This window comes from Xiphophorus maculatus, chromosome 5, assembly GCF_002775205.1.
Source record: "Xiphophorus maculatus strain JP 163 A chromosome 5, X_maculatus-5.0-male, whole genome shotgun sequence".
In the NCBI taxonomy this organism is placed as follows: Eukaryota; Metazoa; Chordata; class Actinopteri; order Cyprinodontiformes; family Poeciliidae; genus Xiphophorus; species Xiphophorus maculatus.
In genome coordinates this window covers 28,871,830-28,899,456 of record NC_036447.1, presented here as the reverse complement: position 1 = coordinate 28,899,456, position 27,627 = coordinate 28,871,830, and the positions used below count along the sequence as shown (strand labels likewise).

At 41.3% G+C, this 27,627-nt stretch overlaps 1 protein-coding gene across 7 annotated transcripts in view; it reads left to right on the top strand.

Moving 5' to 3' along the window:
- lrba (LPS responsive beige-like anchor protein) overlaps positions 1–27,627 on the top strand; it is a 233,153-nt gene that overhangs the window by 102,701 nt on the left and 102,825 nt on the right. For all 7 annotated transcript variants that reach the window (XM_023334195.1, XM_023334198.1, XM_023334197.1 and 4 more), the window contains one exon: positions 9,857–10,023. In XM_023334195.1, the coding sequence (XP_023189963.1) occupies positions 9,857–10,023 (167 nt within the window). The remainder of the gene's footprint in view (positions 1–9,856; positions 10,024–27,627) is intronic.

Genomic DNA, 27,627 nt, shown 5'->3' with positions numbered 1-27,627 from the left:
AGATTCCATATCCTTGAAGGCGGTGATAGAGGGGCCTTTTGATTTAGACTCTGTTTTGCCTCGGAGACCTAACATATGCTTTTCTCCTCTCTTCCTCGCCGCCTCTCGCCCGCCTCCTCCTCACACTCTCCTCACTCTCTGCGGACCAGAATTGAGTTATCTTTGGCCCTGAGAGTAAGTTATTACAGTGGGCTCAGGGTGAAACAGAGATGAAGATAACTAGGGCCAAATCCAATTACCTTTTAGGGTTCTCTATCTAATAGGATCCTTAATGTGAAGGAGATCTGCAGATCGGACGCTCTGCCGCGGCTCGGCGAATGATAGACGGGCATCTTGCACAGAGGGAGAGAAAAGACGAAGCCCGAGAGATGGAAAGGAAGGGAGAGAAATCGAACTCCCTTTTTTTACGGGGGTTGTTCATTAGGGATGAAATGTGGCGGGCTCAGGGGCACGAGGGCAGATAAGACGGTCCAGATAGGGGAAGAGTGAGCAAGACCCAAGTCATATCTATTCTTCCTTGCAGTGCTGCTCCTTTCTGCTGAGCCTCATCCTTTTCTCATGTAGCCGTTGATTCATCTCCTGCTGCTATATGGAGTAATCAAATTGACTGTTGGAGGAGACCCTGAAAGCCAGATGATAGCAGCTAATTACTGCTCTCTGCCTCAGCGTTTCCTCCGCTGGCCTCGTAAAACGAGCCGGGGCCGACTCCCCGTGTTAATGACATTAACATTGAGCTGAAGCTTGTTATGTTGTGTTAGCGTGGTCTAGCTTCAGCCATCAGACAAAAGACAGCCTGGACTTTGTGCTGTGGTGAAGAGTCCTCCAAGGAGAAAGTGCTTAGCCTTTAGCTAACGGCTCTTCCATTTCTGAGGACATGCAGGCCTGGAAAGGCTGTGAGGAGAAAGGTGCTGCTTTAAGAGTTTAGAAGACTTCCTTGTCATCACACTAATGTTAAACTTCTTCCACAGATTACCGGTACCTTTTATTTTCAGGACACCGGAGGAACAGTAATGTGTGTTTTCCAGCCATATAGTACAATTTTACAACAACTTAAGTTGTTATAAAATTGCTATATATATCAAATATATAAGAAATATATCAAGATATATATAAGAAATTTGACTTCAGAGTTTGACGCCTTGAAATTGGGCCTCTGTCTCTTTAAATAAAACTCCCTGTTCAGGAAACCATCACAACATGGCTCCTCTATTGACCCTTTAAAGTTTTGACCAGCGTCGCTCTGAGAAGTAGCTCCTGTAATGAGCTCAGCAGATGAGCAGTTCCACCAGGTGTTTGCTAATTGATACTGGCTAGTCTGAAGGAGCTGAGTGGGGGAGTTGTGGGTGAGTTCTCTGTGAGGCAGAAGAAGGAGCTGCACCTGCAAAGGTCACTGTTGAATGGTTGCCATGGAGATTAAAGGATTTTTTTCAAACACGCATGAAAGAACCAAAGCAACACTCTAGTATATTTTTGGTTTGGAAATTTTAAGCTCAAAAAAGTTCAATTTTACATAATACCTCTACTTTAGTTAGGCCACTAAAAAGACTTTTAGTTACTTTGAGACAGAAAAAAACGTAAAAGCTTAATTTAAACCTAAATCTGCCACGGGTATGAATAATTTTGAACTATACTGTAGATTTGTCAGTATTTCTTCAGCTAATTTTGCACAATTCCTTTGCATGGATGATTCATGCATTTCTTCTTATATTAAAATGACGACCTATAAGCTAGAGCAGTTTGTATTTGAAAAATACAAAGTATAAAAACTGAGTTTATTGGATGGATAGAGTTCTGATTCCCAACACGGCCCCATAGAGAGAGAGAGCGTCTCGGCTCCCAGAGGCTATTTTCACCACATTAAACTGATGGCAGAACCCGGACTGATAGCTGCCACCCACTGTAGCTGGCTGTCATGTAGTTGTCGCAGCTGTAATGTAGTCTGTCAGCAGGGCCGGGCGCCCCGCCGTCCCATTATGGGCAAATCTGTTGTCAGGAGAACGAGAGAGGAAGAGAACAGCACCATGCCTTTTCCCAAGATTGTGCTGTGGAAGAAGAAAAAAAGAAAGTGAGAAACTTTACATATTAGAACAATACGGTTCAAATTTGTCGGACTATTCCAGCAGGCGTAGCTCCACACTGCTGTTTTCAAGAGCCCAGGAGATGGAGAGGGAAAGTAGGCTGCAGAGGGTTGCTGGGGAGCCGCAGTCTCAGGCCTGCTGTCTTGTCAACATAATGAAGTCCCCAGGTACCTCCTCTACTGGTCCCATCATTATGTGTGACCAGCTAAGCCCAAAATATGACTCCTTGCCGCTGCCGCCTCTGCTTCTCTTTTGCCACTGCAGAGACGTTCTCTCAAGGTGAGCCTGCAGTGCTGGATCAAAGTGAAACATTGAGCTTCTCAAGGCGTTGTCTGTGGTTTGCATCATGTTCTTTTCTGTGTTCTTATCCGTACTTGGCCTGTGTTAAACCTTTTATACGGTTTGGTTGGAGTAGGAAATCCTTCTGGGTACTTTTGGTTTGATTTATAGTGCGAATGTCTTGGTGCACCTAAAATGCGACAAAACTATTCAGCAAGAAATAGGAGCTTGATTTAAGTCAATAATTCTTTCATTTTGATGAAAAATTATTAGGTATAAGTGAAATAATCTGCCAGTGGAATGAGACATTTTGGTTTATCCAATATTAATATTTGTATCCATCCCGTTAAGGACAAAATTTCTAAATCAGGTATTGGTGACAATGTGTCTGATCCATGAGCAGATCTATTCAGTCTTATTCTATGCTTTGCTTTTGAGCGACATCATAATTTACTTTTTACTTTACATCTAGAATTCCTAATTACATTTTCTGAACCATTTGAGGTTTGGTGCAGTTTATTTACATTTTTGACCAACTTCAACCTAGCCATTTCTTTATTATTCATTTTCCACTGGTTGTTCTACTCCTAATCACACTGACTGAACAGATTAAAGTTGTTTTTACATGTTGGACTAAGCTTGTGAGGCTATTGACGTACTTAAGTGTGCTGTACTGGTGCAGAGTTATCAAATAAATTAGTAATTCAGTACATTTATGTCTGCACTAAAAAAGAAACCTAAGTCAATTCAGCTCTGCTTTCCTGTACTGGATCGGTATCAGCTGATAATAAACCTCATGTATAGCAATCAGAAGTGAAAATAGTGAATTGTGCATCCCTAGTTATTTTTCATCAATACTAAGGAAGTTAATTAAGCTCCTATATCTTGCTGAAAAGTTACTTGAAAGTTACTTTTCTCTTATTTCAAGTGGTCTAAGGCATCTGCACGAGAAGCGAGACCAAACATACTTGGTCAGATTTTGTTTTTGGCTCTCTTGTAGTCTACATTCTCTGCTACAGCTCTGTAATGTCACTTCAATTCCTCCCTCTGTTCATTTGTCATCTGCAGAAGATGATTCTCAGTTTTTTTTTTTTTTTGTGATGCGTGACCTTCAGACACAGCTCGAGTTATTTTGCAAAAGGTGGCACTGCAGACAAATGTAGCGACAGGAGGGCGCGGTCCTGCAGAGACGGGGAGGTTTCCTACGTAGCGAAGATGAAGAGGCCTGCAGCCGCGCATGGTGACCAGTCCATTACAGATGGACCAGACGGGAGGAGGAGGGAGTCGCTTTGATAAGTATAGTGGCTGCGTTAACCTTGACGGCCACTAGCATTGGGGGCTGTTGCCAGCAGAAGGGATATGTTTCAACTGGATTAGATTATTTTTTTTCTTCTGACACAAGAGAAGGAAGAAAAAAAATCAATACTTGGGGAGCACTGGATGACAGGGGCATCATTTCAGAATTGAAGTAGCTGTCAGACATTGTCATTTGCTGACTTTTGTTCGCCATTGTACTTTTAAGCCCTCATTTTTCTCCCCCTCCTCTCCCTTTCACTCGCGTCTTCCCCGAGCCCATTGTCTGAATTCCCCCGGTGACGTTTTATGTTGCAATTTGAAAACTCGAGGGCAAGAGATCAAGTGCAAGAGAAGCTCTCTGAAACCAATTGGACTTGTTCAGAATGTACTTTTGCTTAGTGACACCCCCCAACCCAAGCCCCCATCCTCCTTTCTCATTTCGTCCTCTTGTCTCCCCAGACCTCCATTGTGCTCCGGGAGGAATTTATTTGTTCTGCATTTGCATTCTCTGATACTAGACAAGGACAAGCGTGATGGGTCGCCTTCTTCTGGACGCGTTCTCTGCCCGTTTGTAAATGAAACCCTCGGGGAGTGCTTGACGACGGACGGGAGAAATGAGAGAGCCTGGTAGAGCGATAGACGAACCTCTGAAAGCTTGTAGCCCAGATGTGCCACCGTTGTCAGGAGATTGCAAGTCGAGCACTTTAATAATGCCTCTGCTGTTTTACTTCTTCCTTCCACTTTTAGACGCTCAGTTATCCACTCCATCAGGGTTGTGGTGTAGTAATTCCTCTAGACATTTATCTGTCACTCTAATTCATAAACACAGGGCTGATATCTTGTAATGAGCTTCCTTTCTGTGGCCTGTTACACCAGTTAACCCGCTCAAATCACAGAAGAAAAGAGACGAGTTATCACATGACGACAAGTTCAGTGTTATACACCAGATTTCTTTTTTTTTCTGTACCGATCCACAGTTTTCAAAGTGTGGCAGAGCTGTCCGCCAACCCACTCAGAGAGAAAATCACCGATACCCCCCTCATCATTAGCTCAGTTTACATTACAAATGTGCGTAGAAATTCAAAACGACGCAAAATAAAACACGCAGTTGTGGTGTTTCCAATAAATAAGAAACCTACGGTAATTAAAATTGCACCTGAATAAGCTTGTTCATGTGACGTCATCCTCTACATCCTATCCTGTCTTGTTTTTTATGGGTTGCTCCAGTGGCAACATCCAGTTGTTGATCATATGATCCATATAATGCAAAAAAAAAATTTCCATTCCAGTTTGGCAATGGAAACATTTTGATAAGGCCAAAAACACAGAAATAAAAACCTCATGTTAGTGCCAAAACTCTGTATCAAAGAACAAGTTGTTTTGAAATGGGCAGGTTTCTATTAAGCACATTTATTTTTGAAATGTCAAATTTGCAACTTATGGTCAATGGAGACGCAGCTACTGTTTGGAAAATCAGACAATGATGTGTCAGAAAATACTCTGGCTGAGAAAATATAATCTACCGGTATACTAAGCTAGCTATATACCTAGCCTAAGCTAACTATACAGCTATATAGCTAAAGCTAGCTATATAGCCTGTATTGAGCACAATTTACATACTGCAGCTTTAGTCCTTGAGATGATTATTGTTCCCTCCTCTCTCCAGTCACCTCATTTCCTCTTCAAAACATTTATATTTGTTTAATTTTTTTTTAACCTCGAATGGATTGAGGGAGACGCGACTGGCGCGTAAGTGACTCGATTAATGCCAGTCATTATAATTTTGTCTTCACTGAGCTGTCTCCCACTGTAGAGTGGGCTTCCGCGCAGCAGCACGACCCTGTCAGCCAGGCTGTGTAATGGGAGGTGCTGCCCGTGATTACAGTGTCGTAAGTCATAATGGTCCCGCTTGCCAGCAAGCTGTGCCCTTGTGGCTGTCTGCTTAGCAAGCTGACAGAGCGTAGGCCCACCATCCGGCCGCCTCTGCTGCAGCTGACTAACATGGACAACTTAAAACCTTTTTTTTTTTGTTTTTATTTTTTAGGTTTGGTTTTGAAATATGTGCTGACAAACTTCTAAATATTTTTTGAGCTCATTAAAAAGTAATAAGGAAATTGAATTGCACGTGTAGGCCTGCCACGATAACAAAGTCTGTGTAAGCAAAATTGTCCCTCAAAAAACGCAGCTGGTTGAGGCCGACGCATTAGACTGAAGATTTTTGTCATCCAGTATTGTTTAAAAAATAAAAGGCAAGAAAAACAAAATCATGCCAAAGGACATGATCTCGCTTGTTTCAGATTTTCTTTTCTGTCGTTGCACAAAGACACGAGAGTGAATCTGACAGCAAAATGTCGTTGCTTGGCTACAGGAGTACACATAAAGGATACTATTTGTGACTATAAATACTGTACATACCAAAAATGTTTTGAATAAATATACAAATAATATATTGCTAAATGTATATTAAGGCTGCAATAAAATCACTATTAAACTGTTAAGACTTTGAGTAAAACTATGGAACTTAGCATTTTCCTAGCTCAGGCAATTTGAGCTTGTTTTCATTCATCATGTGACTAATTGGTTTATTACTTATGGCGATTTTCTTACTATTTCTACTTTGCACAGCATTCCAACAATTAAATGACCAATTCAGTTTAAAAGCCCAATCACACAAAAAATTATATTTTACACTGGGTTATTATTTTAGTGAGCCTTTAGTAGAGGAGATCGCAGCATCAAGTATTTTGTATTTTATTACATCTTTCTTATTAACATGACATAATAAGTCCTTCATTAAACCCACATCAACGGAGTGACCCCTGGCAGCAACGCCAACTTGTCCTGTCCACTTGCAGAGGAAACCCAGCTTAGCGTTTTAATGGCACGGCTCATACGTTCAGCTTCTCTGGTTGTTGTTTTAGGCCGCCGTCTTCTGGAGTTGGCCTTTTTGTCCCGTGGTCGACTCCGGCTTTTGGATATGAGCGCAGCTCATTACGGTGTGGAGGGCTTGGCTTCATCACCTGTTTGGGCAGGTGATGAAGTGTTTGTTTATGGTTATGAGTTTGAACCCGGCACCGTTGGTTAGTGCTGCAGACCTTGCATGTTTCAGGCAGCCACAGATGGAAATGGACTCTGCTTCAGATCTCCGGATGAATTTGCATCAGTGTTATGAAACCAGATCAGTCGTGGCTGCGCGTTTTCAACCGCGTGGTCTGTTGTGATTTTGGAATATTTTTTTCTGCTGTTCTCAGTTAGTTTGGAATTTGATTCAAGGATCTTCCAGGTCTGGGAAAGTCTAACGCAACATGGAAATATAGGTAGCACTTTATTATAACCATACCTGATTTAGTCTTATCTAGCCTTATTTAACCATTAATAATTAACCTTGAAAACATCAATGAAGGATGATTTAAACTAACACATTTATTAATGCTTTACCCATAATCATACAGATTTTGTTCCCTCAATTTAATAAGTTCCATAATCAAATTACAAGCACAGCATCTTACCACACTTAACACAGATCATAACTGCAAGATAATGGAGTTCATGTGTCAAATCTGGCCCGCCGTATCTTTCTGTGTGGCCCTCAAGACTCCAGGTTCCGATTTATATCAGCCAGTCCTCCCAGTTTCCTGTGATTGTTGAAATTCACGTAAAAATCAACAGATTTCCATGGTTTTTTTTTTCTCACTAATGTCTCACAAAAAAGAAATTTCCACAAAAATGGTCAAAAACATTGGGTTTAATTGACCACTAACTCCCTCCTGTAGGTGGCAGTGTTTTGTACTTTACAACACTGCTGCCTCAGCCTTATTTGATGTAAAGTTATTGGTTGGTCCGTGATCAATGTGACGACTAACAAAGTCACATTTAACGTCATGCTTAAACGTAAATATTGTAAAATTCCTTGAAAATATTTCTAAATTAGCTCCAAAAAATTTGTGGTTTTGTTGCCCCCCAAAAATCTCAGAATCCTAGAGGGACTGAACAGTGTGAAAAGATGTTTAATTTTAAGAACGACTAAAAAATGCAGAGACAGTTGTTTGCTAATATTTTAACAAGTTGTTAATGGGTTTTATCGATACATTCTTGCACGACCGGCCCTTTAAGAACATTCAGGATCTTGTTTTGACCAAAACAAAAATGAGTTTGACATCCCTGTAATGGAGCGTGAATCAGGTCTCAGATGAAGATATTTAAAATATCTTCATCAGATGGAACCTGGGTACATACAATCTCTTAAATTTTTAATATACTAATAATAAATACACATAAAAAAATCACATCATGCATTACTCATACAATCCATAATAACTAAATATGCCCAAAACCAACATACTCAGTGCTTATTCATGCTTAATAACTCATGAGTTAACTATCCTACATAATGTGTGTATATGTTAGTACACTCATGTGAACATTTGCAATCAGGAATAAACACTCAGTATGTTGGTTTTGGTAGTCATTAGTCATTATGGGTAAAGCATTTATAAATGTGTTTCTACTTTATTAAGTATGAATCATCCTTAATTAATAATGTCTTCAAGGCTAAGTAACAACTCATTAATGGTAGTTAGGCTAAATTAGGAATAGTTATTATAACGTGCTACTGACAGACAGACTTTCTCCCATTGTCCGTCCGTCCGTCTGTTCCAAGTGATGGTTTGTGGGAAGTTCTTTGTTCTCTAGAATCATCTGTAGTAAACATACAAAAAACTTCATTATTAACACTGAGTACACTTTAAAAAATCTGTAATAAATGTAAAATGTGTAGGAACCCGGCAGCACCAAACACACACACAGCTTCATGTTTAAAGTTCCAAGCGCTCTTCCTCCTGTACTCTGCTCATTTAGCCGTTTCCCAGTTCATCACGCCGGAAGGTCAGGACCCACTTTAATGTCACGTAAAGAGACATAGATTGATAATTAAAGGCACGCAGCCTCCAAAGCAGCCTCCTGTAATGTGATTTATGCCTATGGATTTTCTGTCAGATCTGAAATGTTGGCTCTAAAATGGAAGAGAAGGGCCTATTATAAAATGATTTACTGTGGTTTTTTTGTTTTTTGTTTTTTTAAGTATGGGATGGTCTCTTCAGCTGTGCTTCTTCATTTCTAGATGCTGCATCGCTGTTGGGGAAGCAAACATCTTAAAGGGGCAGTGTTTTGTAAAATGGACTTTTTCAGCTTTACATCGTGTTATGTTATTCGATCACCAAAACCATACCTGGAATTATGCTTTGATGCTTTCATGCATGTTTTAGAAATCCTTTAATTTTCCATGGCGACCATTCACCCCTCCCAGCAACTCCGCCACTCGGCTCCTTCAGACTAGCCAGCAGCAATTAGCAAACACCTGGTGGAACTTAGCTCATTATAGGAGCGACTTTTCAGCACAATGCTGGTAAAAACGTTGTTGGGGGTTAATAGAGGAGCCATGTTGTGAATACTTCCTGAAGGCGGAGTTTCAGAAAGAGCAGGTCCTTCTTAAAGAGACAGAGACCCAATTTCAAGGTGTTAAATTACAAAGTCAGATTTCTTTTGTTATATTTGGTATTTACAGCTTCATTGTAACTGAAGGTAACATAGTTATTAGGTGGCACTATGTGCCTGGAAAATACATAATATCGCCCTTTTCAAGTTAGAGACACAAAATAGCACTTCAGTAAGGGTTAAATGGGTTTTCAGGGTTTTTTGGTCAGATCTCTCATAAGAAATTGTAAAATGCTAACGCAGACCTGTATGTATAGTATGACTGGGTGGAGCTATGGATCAGGCACAAGCACTGCATAAATAGGAGGCTAAAAAACTGTTTCTGAAATAGTTGTGAGTTTGTTTATAAGATGATAGCTATTCATTTTCAGGAAGTGTTACTGCAGAGTTCAAAGGCTTGTTCTGATAACATATTCTGACAGAGAAAAATGGCCGCCCTGTGTTCTGTAGTACCGTGTGCTGGAGGGCGTTAGAAAATGCATGTCCACTGTTATTAATCAACATGACGCAAGGGCAGAAATGACCCGCACGCTTTCCGTTTATTCAGAAGGGACCCTGCGAGTCTCGTATCTCTACTCTGGTCTGCACCTGTGTGTGTGTAGCTGCAGATTTTATATTTTAGAATGATAAGAAGGGGCATTCCTTTGAAAAATGTGGGCAAAATATGACTTCATTTGCTCTCTGATTTATTTTTTTCCTTACCCTTCCAGTCGAACTGCGCCCAGTATGCGGCAGAGAAGCGAGACGAGGAGAAGATGTGCGACCACTTGATCAGAGCCGCCAAGTTCCGCGACCACATGACCTCCACCCAGCTCATCCAGAAGATCGTCAACATTCTGACCGACAAACACGGAGCCTGGGGAAGTTCGTCCGTCAGGTAAGGGCGAAGTTGGTACAAAAACCCGACATTAAAAAAGAAACACATTCTGCTGTTGCCTTAAGGCCCCTGTCTGAAAGGAGGATTAAAAGGACTTGTCTTTTCATTTTCACAACCTGTTCATTTTTCAACTCTGTGGGGACCATAGGTGCACTAATACAAATATCAATAATTGTAATTGTGCTAATATTGAACAAGGTTCTAGATTAGGCCTGAAACGCCAAAAGTACGGCCAAGCGATTAATCGTGTCGAATTGATTATTGAAATAATCATCAAGTAATGTAGTAATCGATTAATCGATAACTGGATTATACAGACTCAAAAAAAGGGCAATTGCTGAAGGAACAACGTACTCAGCAGTAATTAAGCCAAAACTGAACAAAAAGTTTTACAATTTACATTTAAGATGAGAAAAACGTTGATCTGTAAATCGGTTTCCCAAAGCTGAAAAGTGAAAAAAGTTTAGATTCATGGCTACAAATTCTGCAACATCTATTGCTAATCAATTATTAATCAGCAAATCTAAAAAATAATCACCAGATCAGTCTTATACAGTATTGATCTAGCTGAGCTATTCACATGTTGCTACAAGCATTTGTTTCGCTGCAGATGCATCCTTTGCTATGAATGATCAGGCATTCACTAAAGGAATTCAAGGCAATAAAATGTTTATTTTATTGCTTGTAAAATGATTTTAACTGTTTGTTTATTTGCATCTTTTAATGTATTTAAAGCGACAAAGAAGTATCGTACATTATACCTTATTAAAAATAATCATTTGGGAAGAAAACAAAAAGGCACCTGTTTTCATTTCACTTCAAAAAATAAAATCTTTCACTGCTTCCCACATATACGTTCAACAGTCGCAGCTTGTTTTTTTTGCTTTTTTAAAATTAAATTATTAAAGGTGAACCAGCTGTCGGCCCGCGCGCCGAATGATGCATTGGCCTGAGAGAGACATGAAAAGCCATGTGAACAAGCCGGGCTCCCATTAAGAACAGAGGGAACCTTATCCTGTGTGTTTGTTTGGCCAAATGGGCAGCAGAATCCAGTGCGGCTATTCCCTAATGATGGCTGTTTGTGCAGGTAGTGTGTAATGGCTTAGCTGGAGACGGCTGCTGGCTCATGCTTGTTAGGCCGAGCCGAGCCTCCAGAGACTCGTCTGGCGGGGTTTAGCTTGCCGTCGGATCAGGAAGGCTATCTGTGACCGCCTTTGCTTTTCTTTTTTTTTTCTTTTTCTTATTTCTTTTTCCTCCTGTAGCAGTCCGTGGTGAGTTATCTGTCCAGTGCTTTCCTTTCCTTCCTGACTGGATCTCCCTTTGTCTTTGCTTTCCCGTCGTTTCTTCATGTATGCTCACATAACACGCTTCCGTTTAGTATGGATATTGTGTTCTACGAGCCGCCGCTGCTGCCGCGCTATTGATGGCTTTCCTAATGGCTGCCGATAGGTGCAGGGAGCCACTGGCACTGGGCCTCGGAGCGCAGCCCTCTTTTAATAAATCACAATCAGTCCTGTGCCATTACATCAATATTTTTGGTCAATTACTGTGAAGGTCAGGTGGGTGCAGCTTTGCACTATAAAAGCCTGTGGTATGCAGACGCAAGAGAAACATCTGGTGCTGCAAACGCAACAAACTAAGACGGGGTTAGGGGGAAACCAGCTCTCCACACCTGGATACCTGCAGGCGTCGCAAGAATTCGTTCTAATGGAACATCTGCACCTTCAGATCTACACAAAGAAACACACATGGCTTCTTCCCAGCTGTGAAATTGAAAAGCACCAACACACGCAAGGCGACGTGATGGTGTCCTTTCGCAGCCGAGGTGTAAAGCCTCCCCCTCCTCCGCCTCGCGCCATAAAAATGTATTCCCCAAAGTTTCCGTTTAATAAAGAATCCGAAAATGAAAATATTATTTTCCTGCTGGCTGATGGGAATTGTTGTTTAGCTCACGGCAGGCATCTAATATCTTCTGACACGGTGTGTGACCTGCCTGAACGCAATTGGTGTGTTCATCATATCCAGCTTAGCGGGGCTTGGTTCTCTGGAGAACAGAGGTGTTTGGTGATTTTTTTTTTTTTCTCCTTTGGATGGCCGTTCGCTGCTTATCTGCGGTTCTCTCTTTCTTTATCCTCCTCTGTCACAACAAGCCAGTCATTTTCCTTTCCTTCTTGTCATTTAGACTTTGCTTCTCTATCTGCTTCTGTTTCATTGTTAGATTTTCTTTATTCCTGTCATTTTGATGCTTTGTTTGGTTTCACTTCTTCTCAAAACAGACAGGTTCACAACTTAACCAAAGGTACCGCTAGCTGCGTTTCCATTGACCATATAATTGCACAAATTGGAATTGCGGAAATAAATTTGCTTTATGGAAACAAGACAATTTTGGAAAAATAACTTTTTTTTTTTTTTTTTACCCCTCCAGGGGGTATTTTTGTGGGCTCTAGTGTCCCTTATATGACAGTGGGCTGACAGGAAACGGGGAAGGAGAGGGGGGAAGACATGCGGCAAATGTCGTCGGGTCCGGGAGTCGAACCCGTGACGGCCGCGTCGAGGACTCAAGGCCTCCAAATACAGGTCGCGCTAACCGCTACGCCACCATGGCACGCCGCCGAAAAATAACATTTTTGATAAAACGTCTTTGTGCTAGGATGAGGTTTTTCAGTTGTATCAAAATTTGTGAATTTTGCAAAACTGCAATGGAAACACTTTTTTTCCATCACGCGTCACGTGGTCACCAACCCCATTTTACTACTGGTGGAAAAGACGAAGAAAACGACAGGAAGTGGTGAAGAAAATGACAGGAAGTGGTAGCAGGATTATGGTACGGGAGGCTTTTGAATTAATTACAGTGTGAACAAACTTATTCACATGTGAATTTAATTGCGTTTCTTCGAAATGGCCAAATCACGTTTATTTTTCAACATTAGCAGAACATTGACAAAGTTTTGCACACATTTTGAACAGAAATGCAGCTACTGACATACCCTGAGAGTTTTTTTTCTATTCAATAGAACAATCACAAACTGTAGTGTTTTTATAATTACTCAACACAAAGTAGAACAGAATGATATGGAAAAAAGATAACACTTTATTTGACGGGTTGCGAATAAGACTGTAATAACACCGTCATAAACATGACATAACACCTGTCATGAACATGAGTAAGTTTTCATGAATATTTATGACTGTTGTCATAAAGTGTCATTCGGTAAATCATTCCACTTTTAATACAAAGTTGACATTATTAAAAATGTCTTTGTTACGACAACTTGATATTAACCAAGAAATCATGATCTGACATAAATTTGTTATAAATGTACAGTATTACCCATTAAACTTGAAAAATTATGTAGCTTTATGTTATTAGAGCTAAAGTTTACAACAAGACAGCAGGAAGTAGTCATAGGATGATGATGTAGAACGTTTAGCATGTGTGATTTTAATTGCTTTTCTTATTTAACGGAAACGCCGCAATTGCGAAAATGTGGGTGTTATTTGCATTAGTAGACAAAGTTTTGCGCACATTTCTAATGGAAACACCGCTGCTGTCAGACACATTCCCGATAAATTAGAAAAATGACAAAATGGATATTCTATCAAGACACTGGACATTGTTTTCTGTCTCATCACCAATGCCAGGAAAAAGAAAAAGCCCGCAAACAACACATGAACACACACACACACACACACACACACACACACACACACACACACACACACACACACACACCCACGTAACAACTGGCAGATATTTCATTTTCACTCCAACATTCTCCCCCTTCCTCCCGCTCGGGGCTGCGGTCCTCTGAGGACGCCGCCGGCTGCCGTGTTTATTTGGGTCAGGAATCATCTCATGTACATGACACCTGGACAAAGTTGACAGACAGAGAAAGGAGATGAGGGCAGATGATGGAGCACGGCAACTCGGTCCCAGCAGACACACTCTGCTCTCGTCTTTCTCCCTCCTCTCACATCGCCTCTTTATTGCTTCCTAATGGGCCGGCTAACGTGCCGCAGTAGCCGGCTTTGCATGGAGAAAACGGGGAATGTGATGGTAACGCCGGCGTTATTCCTGCAGTAGCTTTACGCCTTTATGGAAACATATTTCACGTTGCAGACACCAGCAGCCTCCTTATTTCCAGTTTGCTCCACCCTCTCCCTGGTCTCCCTCCGCGGCTCCTTCTTTCCTTCCTTCCTCGTGTACGCAGCTCATTTTCTGCCGCCGTGCTGCTCTAATGGACACCCTTAGGCTAGAGGCTTCCCAGCCAAGGCACATCCATCTTTTGGTGTGTCACACTCCTGCCTGGCAAAAAATCTTTGTGATGTGCACTCCAATTTTTCTTCAGTAAATCAAATCTTCCTTCCTTCGGAGAGACGAATGCGTTCGGGTCGGAGCGTTGCAGAGAAAATCGATGTGGGCAAAATTGAAACAGTATGCCTCCGTATTGATCGGCGGGGAGGGATCGAAAAGCAACAGCTTTGTAACTGTTCAGCAGGACAGTCAGCTGACCTGTAATGGACAAACTATTGATATCAGCATTTCTCTTATCTTGTGCTTTGTCACTTTTTTTTTTACTAAGAAAAAAGGTTGATTCTTTCTGTTTAGCTAATAATGAAGAATAATACCAGAGATATCTGATAAAAACACTGAGGAGAAATTTTCTCATGCCTTTTCAGTTTCTATTCTAGCAGTATTGCTCCATATAAATACAAATATTTCTCAAAGAAGATGGTTACGCAATGTGACAGAGTGAGCAGCATTTTGTTTTATCAGTTAAGTCCATTGAACTCTACTATTCTGCTAGACAAATTTCTAGGTTTGGTAAATTATCCTTATAGTGACATTTTATAGCACAATCAAGTAACTTTTAACTTCAGTTGTAATGAAAATGTATATCAGATATAACAAATTGCAATTTGGTGCCTTAATATTGGACCTCTGTCTCTTTAAGAAGCTCTGCCTTCATGAAGTCATCACAACATGGCTCCTTTAATGGCCCTCTAGCAACATTTTACCAGTGTTTTACTGAGAAGTATTTCCTATGATATGAAGTTAATGTGCATAGTTTCGCCAGGTGTTTGCTAATTGCTGCTGGCTATTCTGAAGGACCTGAGTGAGGGAGTAATGGGGGAAGAGCTGCTGCAGCTCTGAGGAGGAGCTTCATCCCCCAGGGGTTTTGCACAGCTGAATGGAATAAGGGATTTCTCAAACAAGTATGCAAGAATCAAAGGAAAACTTCAAGTATGTTCTTGATAAAAGAGTAACATAAAATTAAAAAATGTCAATTTTACATAATACTGCTCCTTTGAACTATTTTAACTATTTTACATTTCTTCTGTGCATTTTTCAATCCCTGAAAGATTGAATGAATGGATTAGATAGTTCCAGAGTTATTTTTATTCATAATTAGGATATAAATTGTGGAAACGCACCAAACTGACCTTCTTTTTCTATTTAACCAGAACGGGAAGGGAAGAGTATACAAACAGTTTATAAATGAAAACCAGGAAATTGATACAGCTCTCTTTAGAACCTGATGTTTTCCTGGTTTCTCTCTTTACCGTTACAACCCTCTAACATTTGCATTTTCAGATCTAAACTAAATCCTTCACTTCATTTAGTTAATCCATGCCTGAAAAACACCACCACTCAAAAAGCCAAAGTTAAAGATGCTCTCATCACAATGTGGGAATTTCTGGCTTCTTTAAAATACTTACCTGCTGATTCAAACATTTCCAGATTGCAATTTTTCTAAGGACCTAGAACATAAGAAGACATAAGAACAGCATTCCAAATGGAGTCTCTTGCCTTTTTGTTAAGTTTTTTGACGAGCAAAGCCAACATCACACCAGCTGTTCCAGGCAGGAGCTGCTGTAATACACTAATTTTGAAACGTTTCATTGAAAAACATGTTTTTTTGGGGGGGGGGGTTTTCGAAATTGTCAGCGTTTTTTTTCCATTAAGTGAATTCATTTTAGTACCGTAATTCCAGTCTGCTCAATTTTAGCGTCAATGGAAACGCAGCCAGAGATACTGAGAACGGCCGCATTAAACTCTCTTCACTCCGGTCAGGACCAACCGAGCTAAAACCCGGCCGATCCCAATCAATAACCGATTTCTCTGTGCACGTCTGATACAAATGGAACATGTTAACATTGGTGCCCTCGTGGTCACACGAACCAACCACCCAACGAGTGTTTTAATATTCACTCACTTCTGGTTTCGGTGTGCTGCAGCGAGGCCGTTTGTGTCACATCGCCTAGTATTTCGCTATATTAATGATTGCATGAGAAGCTCAAGCAGCAAGAATAATTTCCACTTGTATCCTCCTGTTGCAGACTTAAATCAAAATTATGGTGCATAATATCGAAAGTAATGCATGTGCTAAAGTCGTGGTCTGCTCAGTGTCTGCGCCGGGCCCCGTGAGTGTTTTATGGACGCGCTGTACACTACGACTGCGCCGGTACTCTGGACTCGCAGCTGAAAAAGGAAATGGGACTCCGGCACGTCAGCGGAGAATATAACCATAGGAAACAAGAGCATAACAGTTTAGAAAACACGGGCCCTCGGCTGTGCCGTGACACGAGAGGGCGAGGGGGAAAGATGAGGAGAAGGGAGAGGATGGATGACACGCAGAAGGAGAGGGGAAATGATCCGACTCAGAAGAATGAAGACGGGGAAGATGGCACTAACACTTTAGTACAATTGCTTTTTCTTCAGATTGAGTATATTTTTTGGTAAATTAACCACATTACAAAAAAAATTAAGCAAAATAAAATACTACTACTGTCGGGAGAGTTCCACAGAACATTATTTCAAATGGTAACAACTTTTGTTTGTGTTGGCATGTAACCACTTTTACTTTTAAAGGGACAGTACTATGACTTTTCCTGGTATGAGGAAAAGTCATACCAGGAATGACTGGTATGACTATCGTTGTCTTCTTTGTGGTTTGCGACAGCAGCAATATCTGGTTGTTGCTCATGTAACTCATGTCATGTGTGGGGAAAAAAACATTTCCATTTCAGCTATTTTATGTCACATTCAAGTAACTGTTACCTTTAGTTGTTATAAATTTTTTTGTAAATATCAAAAATGACTTTAAAGAACTTAATTCAACATCTTGAAATTGGGTCTTTGTCTCTTTAAGAAACTCCTGCTCCTTCTAAAACTCCGCCTTGAGGAAGTAATCACAACATGGCTCCTCTATTAACCCTTTAACAACAATTTTTTGAGCGTTTCACTGAGGAGTAGCTTCTATAATGTTTGCTAATTGTTGCTGGCTAGCCTGAAGGAGCTGAGGAGCAGAAGAGGAAGCTTGGAAACTACAGCTCATGTGGAGCTTCCTCCTTGAAGGCGGTGCTTGGTCCATCCAGCTTTTTGGCACAGCTGAATGGTTGCCACGGGAAATTAAAGGATGTTTTTGATGAGGGAGTAACATTACAGTATGATCCAAAGCTAAAAAAAAAGTTGATTTTATGTTTTAAACAGCAGTAAACTACTGCTGCTTAAAGCAGAAGTGGATGGACTTTTCATAAAAGTGGAGGGAGTCAGAGATTCTGCCATCACTGAGGACATAGCGAGACTAGAAATTAAGTTGTGAGTTTGCATAAATTAGGTCAGATTGTCTGTTGCTTCTAAACTAGATCATCCTCCAAATTAGCTCCATTTCTTTGGCCTTTTGGTTTTCTTCTAAACAGCAGCAGTCTAAACACAAGCGTAGGCCGTTCTGAGGCCCGGCAGCTGCGGCCGACTACCAAAAGGTTGTTTCCTCTGGTCCCCACGCTGGCTACTTGAAAACCATTTAGCCGGAGCTCAAGTAGTGATCATTCATCTGCTTTGATGCAGCCGTAAACACAAACGGAGCATAAATGGGTCCCGGTCCCTTTCCTATCTCACAGACTTCTTCTGCACCAGAGTCCTTGAATGGGTTTCATGCACACCCCTCGGGTTCATTAATCATTCACTTTGACGTGCGTCTGGGACTAGAAAAAGTTGTGACTCGAACAAAAAGGATGTTCTTTAAATCTCCGGGGAGACCATCCCAAGTTTGACAGATGTGCGTTCCACGGGTTCCATAAAATAACATGCCACAAGGGCCCCACCATGCGGTCTGGCTCATGGCTATGAATTAGAATATAGCCTCAATGATAACATTTACATCCACTGTATATACAGTACGGTGGCGGGGCCTGCGAGGAATAGCAACAAAGTGTCACGGCGAAACATATTAACAGCTGATGATGTCCATATGTTAGCACGGCTAAGTGTTGCAGCATATTCTGAGATTTAAGAAATGACTCTTGGCAGCCAATTTATAAAATGACTGTGAAGGGAAAGTGGTTCATTTGAGGTTGGATCTTTTAATCCTCACAGAAGCAGCGGCTTGTAGGGTTTATTTGATGCATAAATTTAAATTCTTAAGAAGAAGAAGAAGACCTGAGTCTGCGGCGCAGATTGGTGTTGTAATAAAAGGCCGAAACACCCAATGGGGGACAAGGTGGCTGTCCCCAACCAACAGGACATGTCCAACAATGAGTGGTGCTGATTAATGAACAGGTTCTAACAGTATTGTGAAAGGACAATTTTTGTTACTTAATTGTCTCTTCTCAAGCTAATTTTAATGTCAGATCTAACCAGACAAAATACAAAATGGGTTTTCTTTTTTAAATTATTCAAGTAACAGAACCCGACTGAGCAACAATGGCCTCTGTGGTTGAGTTCCAAGACCAGAAAAGAACTCAAAGCCTTGTTGATGTTCCGCTAATGTGGATAAAACACAATTTCGCAATTGCTTTTTTTTTTTGTTCATTAAGAAAGGCAATGAAAATTTTATGTGAAAAAGTTTAATGCAATAAATTATAAAAATAAAAAAAAGTGCTGCGGCTTAATCCTCCTACTTCCTATCGTTGTCGTCTTTGTGATTTGCGACAGCAGTAATATCTGGTTGTTGCTCATGTAACTCATGTGATGTGTGGGAAAAAAACATTTCCATTTCAGTTTTGCAAAATAAACCAATTTCAAAACAGCTTGTTATCGACAAACAGGAGTGGTTTTTTTAAAAGTTGCATCAGAAAACCTTCTTTGGGCAGTATTATGTCAAATCTTTTTTTTTTTTTTTGAATTTACATCATATTATGATGATCTCAAATCAAAAACATAGCTGGAGTGTTGCCTTGACTCTATCATGAATGTTTGAGAAATCCTTTAATCTCCCATGGCAACCAGTCCGCTGCGCAAAACGCCTGGATGGACCCAGCCCCGCCTTCAAGACGAAGCTCCTCCTCAGAGTTGCAGTTTAAAGCTGTTGCCTCACAGAGCATCCCTCCTCTGCGACTCCCCCAGTCAGCTCCTTCAGACTAGTCAGCAGCAATTAGCAAACACCACCTGGTGGAACTGCACAATTGCTGAGCTCATTATAGGAGCTACTTCTCAGAACATCGCTGGTAAAACGATATTAGAGGGTCAGTAGAGGAGGCATGTTGTGATGATTTCCTGGAGGTGGAGTTTCAGAAAGAGCAGGAGTTTTAAAGAGACAGAGGCCCAATTTAGAGTTGTTCAGTTACAAAGTCCAATTTTTTAAAGTTCTATCTGATATTTATAGTATTTTCATATTTGTTATAAAAATACAATAGTTACTTGTTCTATAAAATGCCACTTTGTGCCTGGAAAATACGTAAGACTGCCCTTTTAAAGTCCAAATATCAGTTCATGACAGTTTTGGAGAGGCCTAGTCAAAGCCAAATCAGAGATTCAAGTTGTCAGACTCAGACTAGCTTAGTCAGATATTTTTTTTTTAATGATCTGAAACATAAGCAGCTTGAATCTCCAAAGGAGCAGATCATTTTCCCAGAACCTCCAGTGTGTTGTAGCTTTGTCTCCTTGCTTCCTGTTATCTATTGGTCCGTTCTCCTCTCCATTACACCTGGAGTTGTAATGGAACATTGGTGATGAAGCATGGAAGCATGCCTCTCATCCCAAAAAAAAAGGAAAAAGACCAATTACACCATCACACCTCCGCGCCTCGCCGCTTCACCGCCAGCCGGGATTCTGCAGCTACTATCAGATTTATGAGTTTCATATTGCCTTAAAGTATATGGCTCGGTGGAACAAGGTCACGATAAAGGGTTGCTGATCAATATCTGAATGAAAAGCCGTTTGGGAAGTTTTTAGAGCTCTCTTTTTTCCCATCTCTTTCTCTTTTCCGCCTGGATGCAATACGTGGCCGGTATCGATTGTTCAGGGCCAGTAGTTAGTCAAAGGCTATCTCCTTTGACTAACCCCTTTGCAGCATGTCAGCGCCCCCCCTTCTCCTTCCTCTTGATAGATTGGTATGCTTCCAGCCATTGTAATTACACCATGAGACCAGCAGGTCATTTATTTTGCTACTTTCAACATTAGGGGGGGAAAAAAAAAGAGAGAAAGGGCGTGCAGAGGGAATCACCTTTATCTTTAGAACCCAGCACTTTGTTCTGCAGCTAACGCAGAGAAGTCCACGCAGAAAAGTCACATGCGTAGCATTGTGATGATCGTCTTTTAGTCGTTCATCTTCAGCTTGTGTTCTGGATTTGCTTTAGATGGACCTGTCTGTGTATTTGGGGTCAGGTTCAGCTCCAAGTGTAGATAGCCGAATCAGAAGTTCAAGTTTAGCCTTAAACTTCCCCTTTTCCCCCCTTTTTTTTCTTTTGGAAAACAATCCTAAAATTTAAACTGCTACTAAAGTTCAATTCTCTACATTATTTAAATTTACTTAATATTCTTACTGAGTGTTATCGTCAGGCACTTTACAGTAGCTTGGATGAGAGGTTTATAGAATCCATTCAATTCCATTGAACTTTAGAGCCTTAGGAGGATTTTTTATTTATTTTAAATTTTTCCAGGTTTGATTTGAAAACTGGGATCTTCAGACAGAAACATTCTTCCCCTCTACCCAGTCTTATCTGACCTTGAGCACCGCTTACCTTTCCGGCCGTAGTTTGTGGTAGCGTAGTGTAGCGGTTCTAGATTTGTCACAGGATTCAAGATCAGCACTGAAAGCTAGAGGTCAGAGGAATATTGCAATGGGCCGGTAATGGCAGAATTATGCAACCCCGGTCTGGCGGATGGCCTCATTACCTCGCCGCGCCGGTGATGAATGTCCTCGCACGCTCGTTGTCAAAATCACAGGAAAAATGTGTCTTCATCAAAAATACAAATGGCGTCCGTCGGCCGGCGCGGTGGAACGACGCTTCGCTTTCCCCCGGAATGAAAACCGTCCGACGCAACATCTATCCCCTCCCTCTCATATAATCAGATATAATTACTGTTTAATGGTCTGCTTTTGTTGTAAGATCTACACTTGGTATAATCACCGCTAATTGGAAACTTCATGCGAAGGTAATTAGGCCTTTGATGGGCGTTATTTCATTTGGGAGCGCAACTCTGTGGGAGGACCCGGGTCTGTACCAGCTGCTGAGGAGGCAGACGGGCAGTATGAAACTTTCTCTTTTTTAACTTCTATTGTTTTCTGAGAAATGTTAATAAATTTGATGTAATTGGAAACTGTAGGTAGCTGGGTTCCTATTGACCTTATATTGCGCAAATTGAAATGATGAAAATAAATTCGCTTAATGGAAGCAATTTCTGAAAAGCGTGCATTATTTGACAAGAAGGTTTTGTGCTAGGATGATGTAAATGTGTATTCCAACGGAAACACTCTTTTCGCGTCACGCAAGTCATGCGATCAACCGGATGTTAAGACAACAGGAAGTGGTAGGAGGATGACGTCGAGGCATGTTTTTTAATAAAATTATTCTTGAGATTTTAACTGCATATTTTAATTTAATATAATCACTGCAACTTCAAGTGAACTTCGAGTTATTCAAAGTAGAGCAGCTCGTTGCCGTTACTCTCCAAGAGTTAGAAAAATACCTGAGATGTCAGGATGACTTTCTGTTGAAGATGGATGAAGCTACTCAACACTCGTTTTTCAGAAATACCGTTCACACTAGAGCACCTGTGATTTTATTTCAAAAATATGTTGTTTTGTCAAAATACACATTTTCGTTTGACTAGGCACGCTACCAAAGAGAGATGGGTTTTACCAAAAGTTAGAACTACGGTTCAGAAAAGAACTGAGTTATGTGATGCGCAACTCTGGAAATTAATGCCAACTGTTCCGTTTAATAACATAAAAATACAATATAACGATGTAATGAAGTGATGTGTGGACATCTGCAAGATTGAGCCTCCTAAATAAACAAAACTAAACCGCTGTTGTGAAATTTTTTATTTTTGCACACATTTGCCATGGAAACGCAGCGAGTGAACATGTTGCATTTTCAGTTTCAGGCATCCTTGTTTTTAGTCGTACCTTCCATAAAAACAGAGTCCCTGTATCAGTAATTTTCATGCGGTGCTGCTATCATTTTTTATTAAATATTGGATCTACCTTTGCTTTTAGGTCAAAAATGAGAAATGGACTCATTAAATAAGTTGTTCCTCTGATTAACAGAGAGGATGCGGGGGCAAAGATGGAAACGCTTCCTCCTCTCTGACCCCGGGATCACCTCGGCTGAATCTTGTAAACAACATTAGCCGAGGTGAATTAACTCATGTAGATGGGCTCCTGCTCACCTCGTTGGAGTAGGAAGGATAGGCATTAGCGCACACGCAGAAAATCACTCCCCCCTCCCCTGCACGACTTAATCACGCCAAAGCGTTTCAGCGGGACGGTTGTTTGGTCCCGTTTTCATTTTAATTTGAGCCCAGAGATCAGACTGAAGCCATCACTGCCACGGTTTTGACAAAGAGCCAGCGCTCTGGCTTCCCGGCGCCTCAACATGACAAATCCCCGGTCGGCTACTGCACCCGTTTCTTCTAAACACATGGTTTATGCAAATCAAAGCAAAATTATCTTTGGGGGGTCGGTGGGAGATATAGCGGCAACGTTTGAGCGATTTGAGGGCTGCCAGTAGAAACTGGCATTAATATCAAATAAGCAGGAAGGTAAAATCTCCGGCGCATATGCAGCTCTCAATGACTGTGCCCAAATTAATTTAGCAGAAAGGTTATGAATGGTTGTTTGTGCCAAAGTGCAGCCGCTTGTGGTGATATATGAAAGCCTATCCGCTTTGCATGTCCTGTTCGGCATGATAAAGGTCATGTTATCACGTATGCGCCGGCAACGCTGCCGAAACAGAATCAGCCATAACTTTAAAACCATACACGCCATTCTGAGGATCCCTCTGTTGCCAAGGCGACCAGTCAAATCGTGTCCCTGAAGCTCCGGTACCGAGATGTCTGCAACAGAACCCTTCAGCTCTTTGTTGAATGCAGCTGTAGTTGAATGAACTGTGCTGTTTTTGTACTTCTCACTGGTCATGGATTAAAATCTTTACATACTACTTACAGATACTGGAGTAAAAAACTTTCTAGAATAAGGACAATTAAAAAAAAAAAGTTACAACTGTGAAAAGATAAGATTCTTATAAATATTTTTTCTTTAACAGCAAACTGGCGTAGTGACCCACCTCACAAGTGATTTAAACATTGGGAAGGCTTCTCTGTCTACACTAACTCAGCAGGTCTTGTTTTTTGTTGAAATCTATATTTTTTCTACTAATTAAATGCGACCTCAATCAGACTTCTTTGTGAACAGTTTACAACCCCAAAGCAAAGAAGAGCGTTGACGTCGAGCCTCTGGAATGTGGCATTGCAAATCAGCAGGCACTGCCTGTTACCTAGCAACCCCAGCGGTGCTCCAACACGATTGCTCAGCTGGATTTGCCACTATACAATGGCTGCTGGAAAAGACAAGTGTTTTGTTGTTGACTTACCATCCAGGAACCACTTGCTGCGTTCCTGTTGGTTGTACAGGAGGCTCCACTTCTGTCTTTCAAAGATGTACCACTTTATGTGCAAGTGTAAACCTTGAGTTGGGAGGGGGGGCGTGGCCAGCAGCCACTTTTTTAGATTTAAAGTGACATGATGCCCTAAAATCAGCTCATTCTGAAAGAAGCATAAAATAGACTAAAATCTCTTTTATCAAAGAATGAATTTGTGCAAAAAATGTGATGAACATATTTTGTATGGACCAACATTAACCTGTTCAGGGACACATAGTAGGCCACCTTTAAAAGTAACTTCCCCATGATAATTTAATTCATTGAATAATCCTGCTTTCATCAACAGCCCCCCTCACCTCTCCCCTCTTTACCAGACACCATTTATGACCCAACTAATTACTAATTACACAAGTGGCTGGTGTGAGCTGGAACACAAACGCCGGCCCCTTTTGTTATTTTAATAGTTGTTATTTTGAAGAATAGTACGTCTATAAATTGTACTGAGGAATCCCTGGGCTCTGAATAATTTATTATCTTTGTGGAAACACACTGGGTGTGCAGGGCGGGGGGTTGTGGAGCGCTGGCCGTTCTTTTTTTTTTTTACAGCGGTCTCCTCTCATCGGGGGGTGGGGGTAGGGTGGGGGGGTTGATGAGCGGATATCTCTTGCTGTCGTCCACCTCTGCTGGCACCTCATCATTAGGACTTCCTCTGTTGCCTGGTCTCAGCCAGCTGGATGAATAAAGCTGGCAGAGGTGATACCCCCCCTTCCAACTCCCATCACCCCCTGCAACTAATTACTCCACCCTGATGGATTATTGTGCATTGTGCGAGTCGGACGTTTCCCCACCTCGTGCGAGGCGATGCGAGCGCCGCCTCAGTGCAGAGCCACTCTGTGCTCGGCCTCGATAATTATTTTCATAGATGAATACCGACGGTGGGCAGGATGATGAATTGGCTGTTTGCGTTCTGAGACTATCGCAGACGAACACGGAGCACGGTCTTTGTCACCGAGCAGAAATCTGGTCCTGCGCACACCTCTGCACTCCCTCCACCTCTGCGCCTCATTCCACTTAACATACCAGCTTTTCTTTTCATTTTGGGTCCTCCGTTTTGTTTAGATTTTGATTCATCAGGCGGACAGGTTTAGAATATTTTCATTTTCTTGCTCTCGGCTTGATCATTTTGTAGCTGCGTTTCCATTACAAATGTGCGCACATCTCCTTCTGCTAATGTCGGAAAAACACAATTTCATGTTTCCGTTGAATAAGAAATGGAATTAAAATCATATGTGAATAAGCTTGTTCATGCGATAAGTCGTTAAAACTCAGGCCGGCGTCAGATGTGAACAGTTACATGAAACAATTCATCCATGACACTATCGCTCATCATTTGTCAGCCAATCAGAGGAGACGTTGGCGTCTTTTTCAGGCGTTTGGCGCGACAAGCCCCGCCTACCTGGGAGCGGCTACGCGTGCGCCGTTTTGGGGAAATTGGTTGGCTATTTTTCAGAAGAGCTATGGATTCAACACGTTGGAATGACGCGCAACGTTTTATGAACTGTGTGATGCTGTGAGCGCTCTGGTGGAGTAAGCTGCAGATAGTCTGGAAAAAAAAACAAAAACAAGCCATCATTCTACCACTACTTCATGTTGTCTTCTCCGACGATCCACCACTAGGGACATCCGGTTGTTCCATCATCTGACTTCTGTGATGCGAAAAAAGTGTTCCTGTTGCAGTTTTGCGAAATACTTCTCCTTCAATATGGTTGAAAACCCACCTCATCATAGCAACAGGTTTTTCGAAATTGCCATGTTTTTATGAATTTAACTTTTCTTTCGTAATTTCAATTTGCGCAATTGAACTGGGTTTCTTCTGCTGCAGTTTTTCCTTGTATAACATTTTATCAAGTCAGAGGAGTCCAAAGCACATTACACTGCGTTAACACACTAATGGTGATTAGCTGCTCTAGCTGTGTTGTCATTGACCATATAATTACACAATTCAACATTTTGCAAACAAATTTGCTTAATGGAAACACGACCATTTTGAAAAGAAAAAGTTTTGGCGGACGTTTTTTTTTGGAAACACGTTTTTTTGCCTCACAAGAGTCACGTGATCAACAACCAGATGTTACTACCGGCAACATCTGGGACTGTCAGCTCTAACTGCTCATTTTTGCTATTTGTTGTGATGCCTAAAACCGCTCACGTCTTCCATCTGTGTCCTGCAACGTTCAAGAAATTAGTGATACATTTTTTTCTGTGGAAAGGTAGCACATTTAAAAATAAAATAAATGTTAATTATGCTCAAACCTGGCCTCAGACGTCCCTCTTGGCTGTAACACATCATGCTTCTGATAACTAAACAACCAGATTGAAGCTGTCCTGTTGAGAAAATGAACAGCTCACGTCTTCTTGCTTCCCTAAAACTAAAATTTTACAAATCATCCTCATATTGAAATTACATTCTGAGCCCCGATATTCAGCGCTCAATGTAACATACAGTGAACCTCAGAGCTTTTTATTTTTCTGACTTCACAGATGTTTGTTTTTTTTTTACCCCTCCAGGGGGTCTTTTTGTGGGCTCTAGAGTCCCTTTTTACAAAGTAGGCTGACAGGAAAGGGGGTAGGAGAGGAGGGAAGACATGCGGTAAACTTCGCCGGGTCCGGGAGTCGAACCCACGACAGCCGCGTCGAGGACTTGAGGCCTCCAAATGTGGGTCGCGCTAACCCCTACGCCACCACGGCACGCCCTCACAGATGGTTTTAAATATACGTATACACCCTTCTCATTCTCACTCTTTCCTCTGCTCCTCTTGGGGGTCACCATGATGAATTATCCTTTCTCCTCCTCATCAGATTCTTTGCATTTTCAAATGTTACACTAAACTCCTCCATAACTTCCTTCTCTACAAGAATGTTCTTCTTTCTGCTTGACCTCTCAATTACATAAAAGAATCTCAGCGATACACAGGCGTTAGCGAAGTCACAAAGACCAACGAAAGCCTTGCCTGACTCATAATGAAATTCAATACTTGAGGGAAAATCTATTTTTATTTTTCTTGGAACACAAATATGTATTTTTATTTCTAATGTAGCAAGCACTAAAATGCATCAGTTTGCATGTTTAATTAATATTAAGATGTACTTGCTACAGATATTTGATACTTCAAGACAACTTGGAGTAAGACTTTGAACATAATCATTGTTTAGCAGAGGTCTGCCCTGCTCGGCTCCTTCAGACTAGCCAGCAGCAGTTAGCAAACACCTGGTGGAACTGCTGTGCTCATTATAGGAGCTACTTCTCAGTGCGACGCTGGCAAAAACGTTGTTAAAGGGTTAATTGAGGAGACATATTGTGACGACTTCCTGAAGGCGGAGTTTCAGAAAGAGCAGGAATTTCTTAGACAGAGGCCCAATTTCAAGCCTTTAGGCTACAAAGTCAAATTTCTTTTAAGTCATATTTGATATATGTAGCATTTTATTAACAACTGAAGGCAACATAGTATCACTTTAAGGCATAATCAAGTAATTATGTGGCTGCAAAAAACGTAATACTTCCCCTTTAACAGATACACAGCTAAACAGGCTAGGAGACTTGAATGTTCTTCCTTCCTAACCTTGACTGTGTCATTTGGTTACATACATTTAAGAAGATTCTACATCAAAGTTTAATCCTATTTTGTCGGCTGTTGAAAGTATAATGAATATCCTTTTTCACACTCAAAACAAACAAGTGATAAGAATGCTTGCACAATCCCAAACGAGTCAACG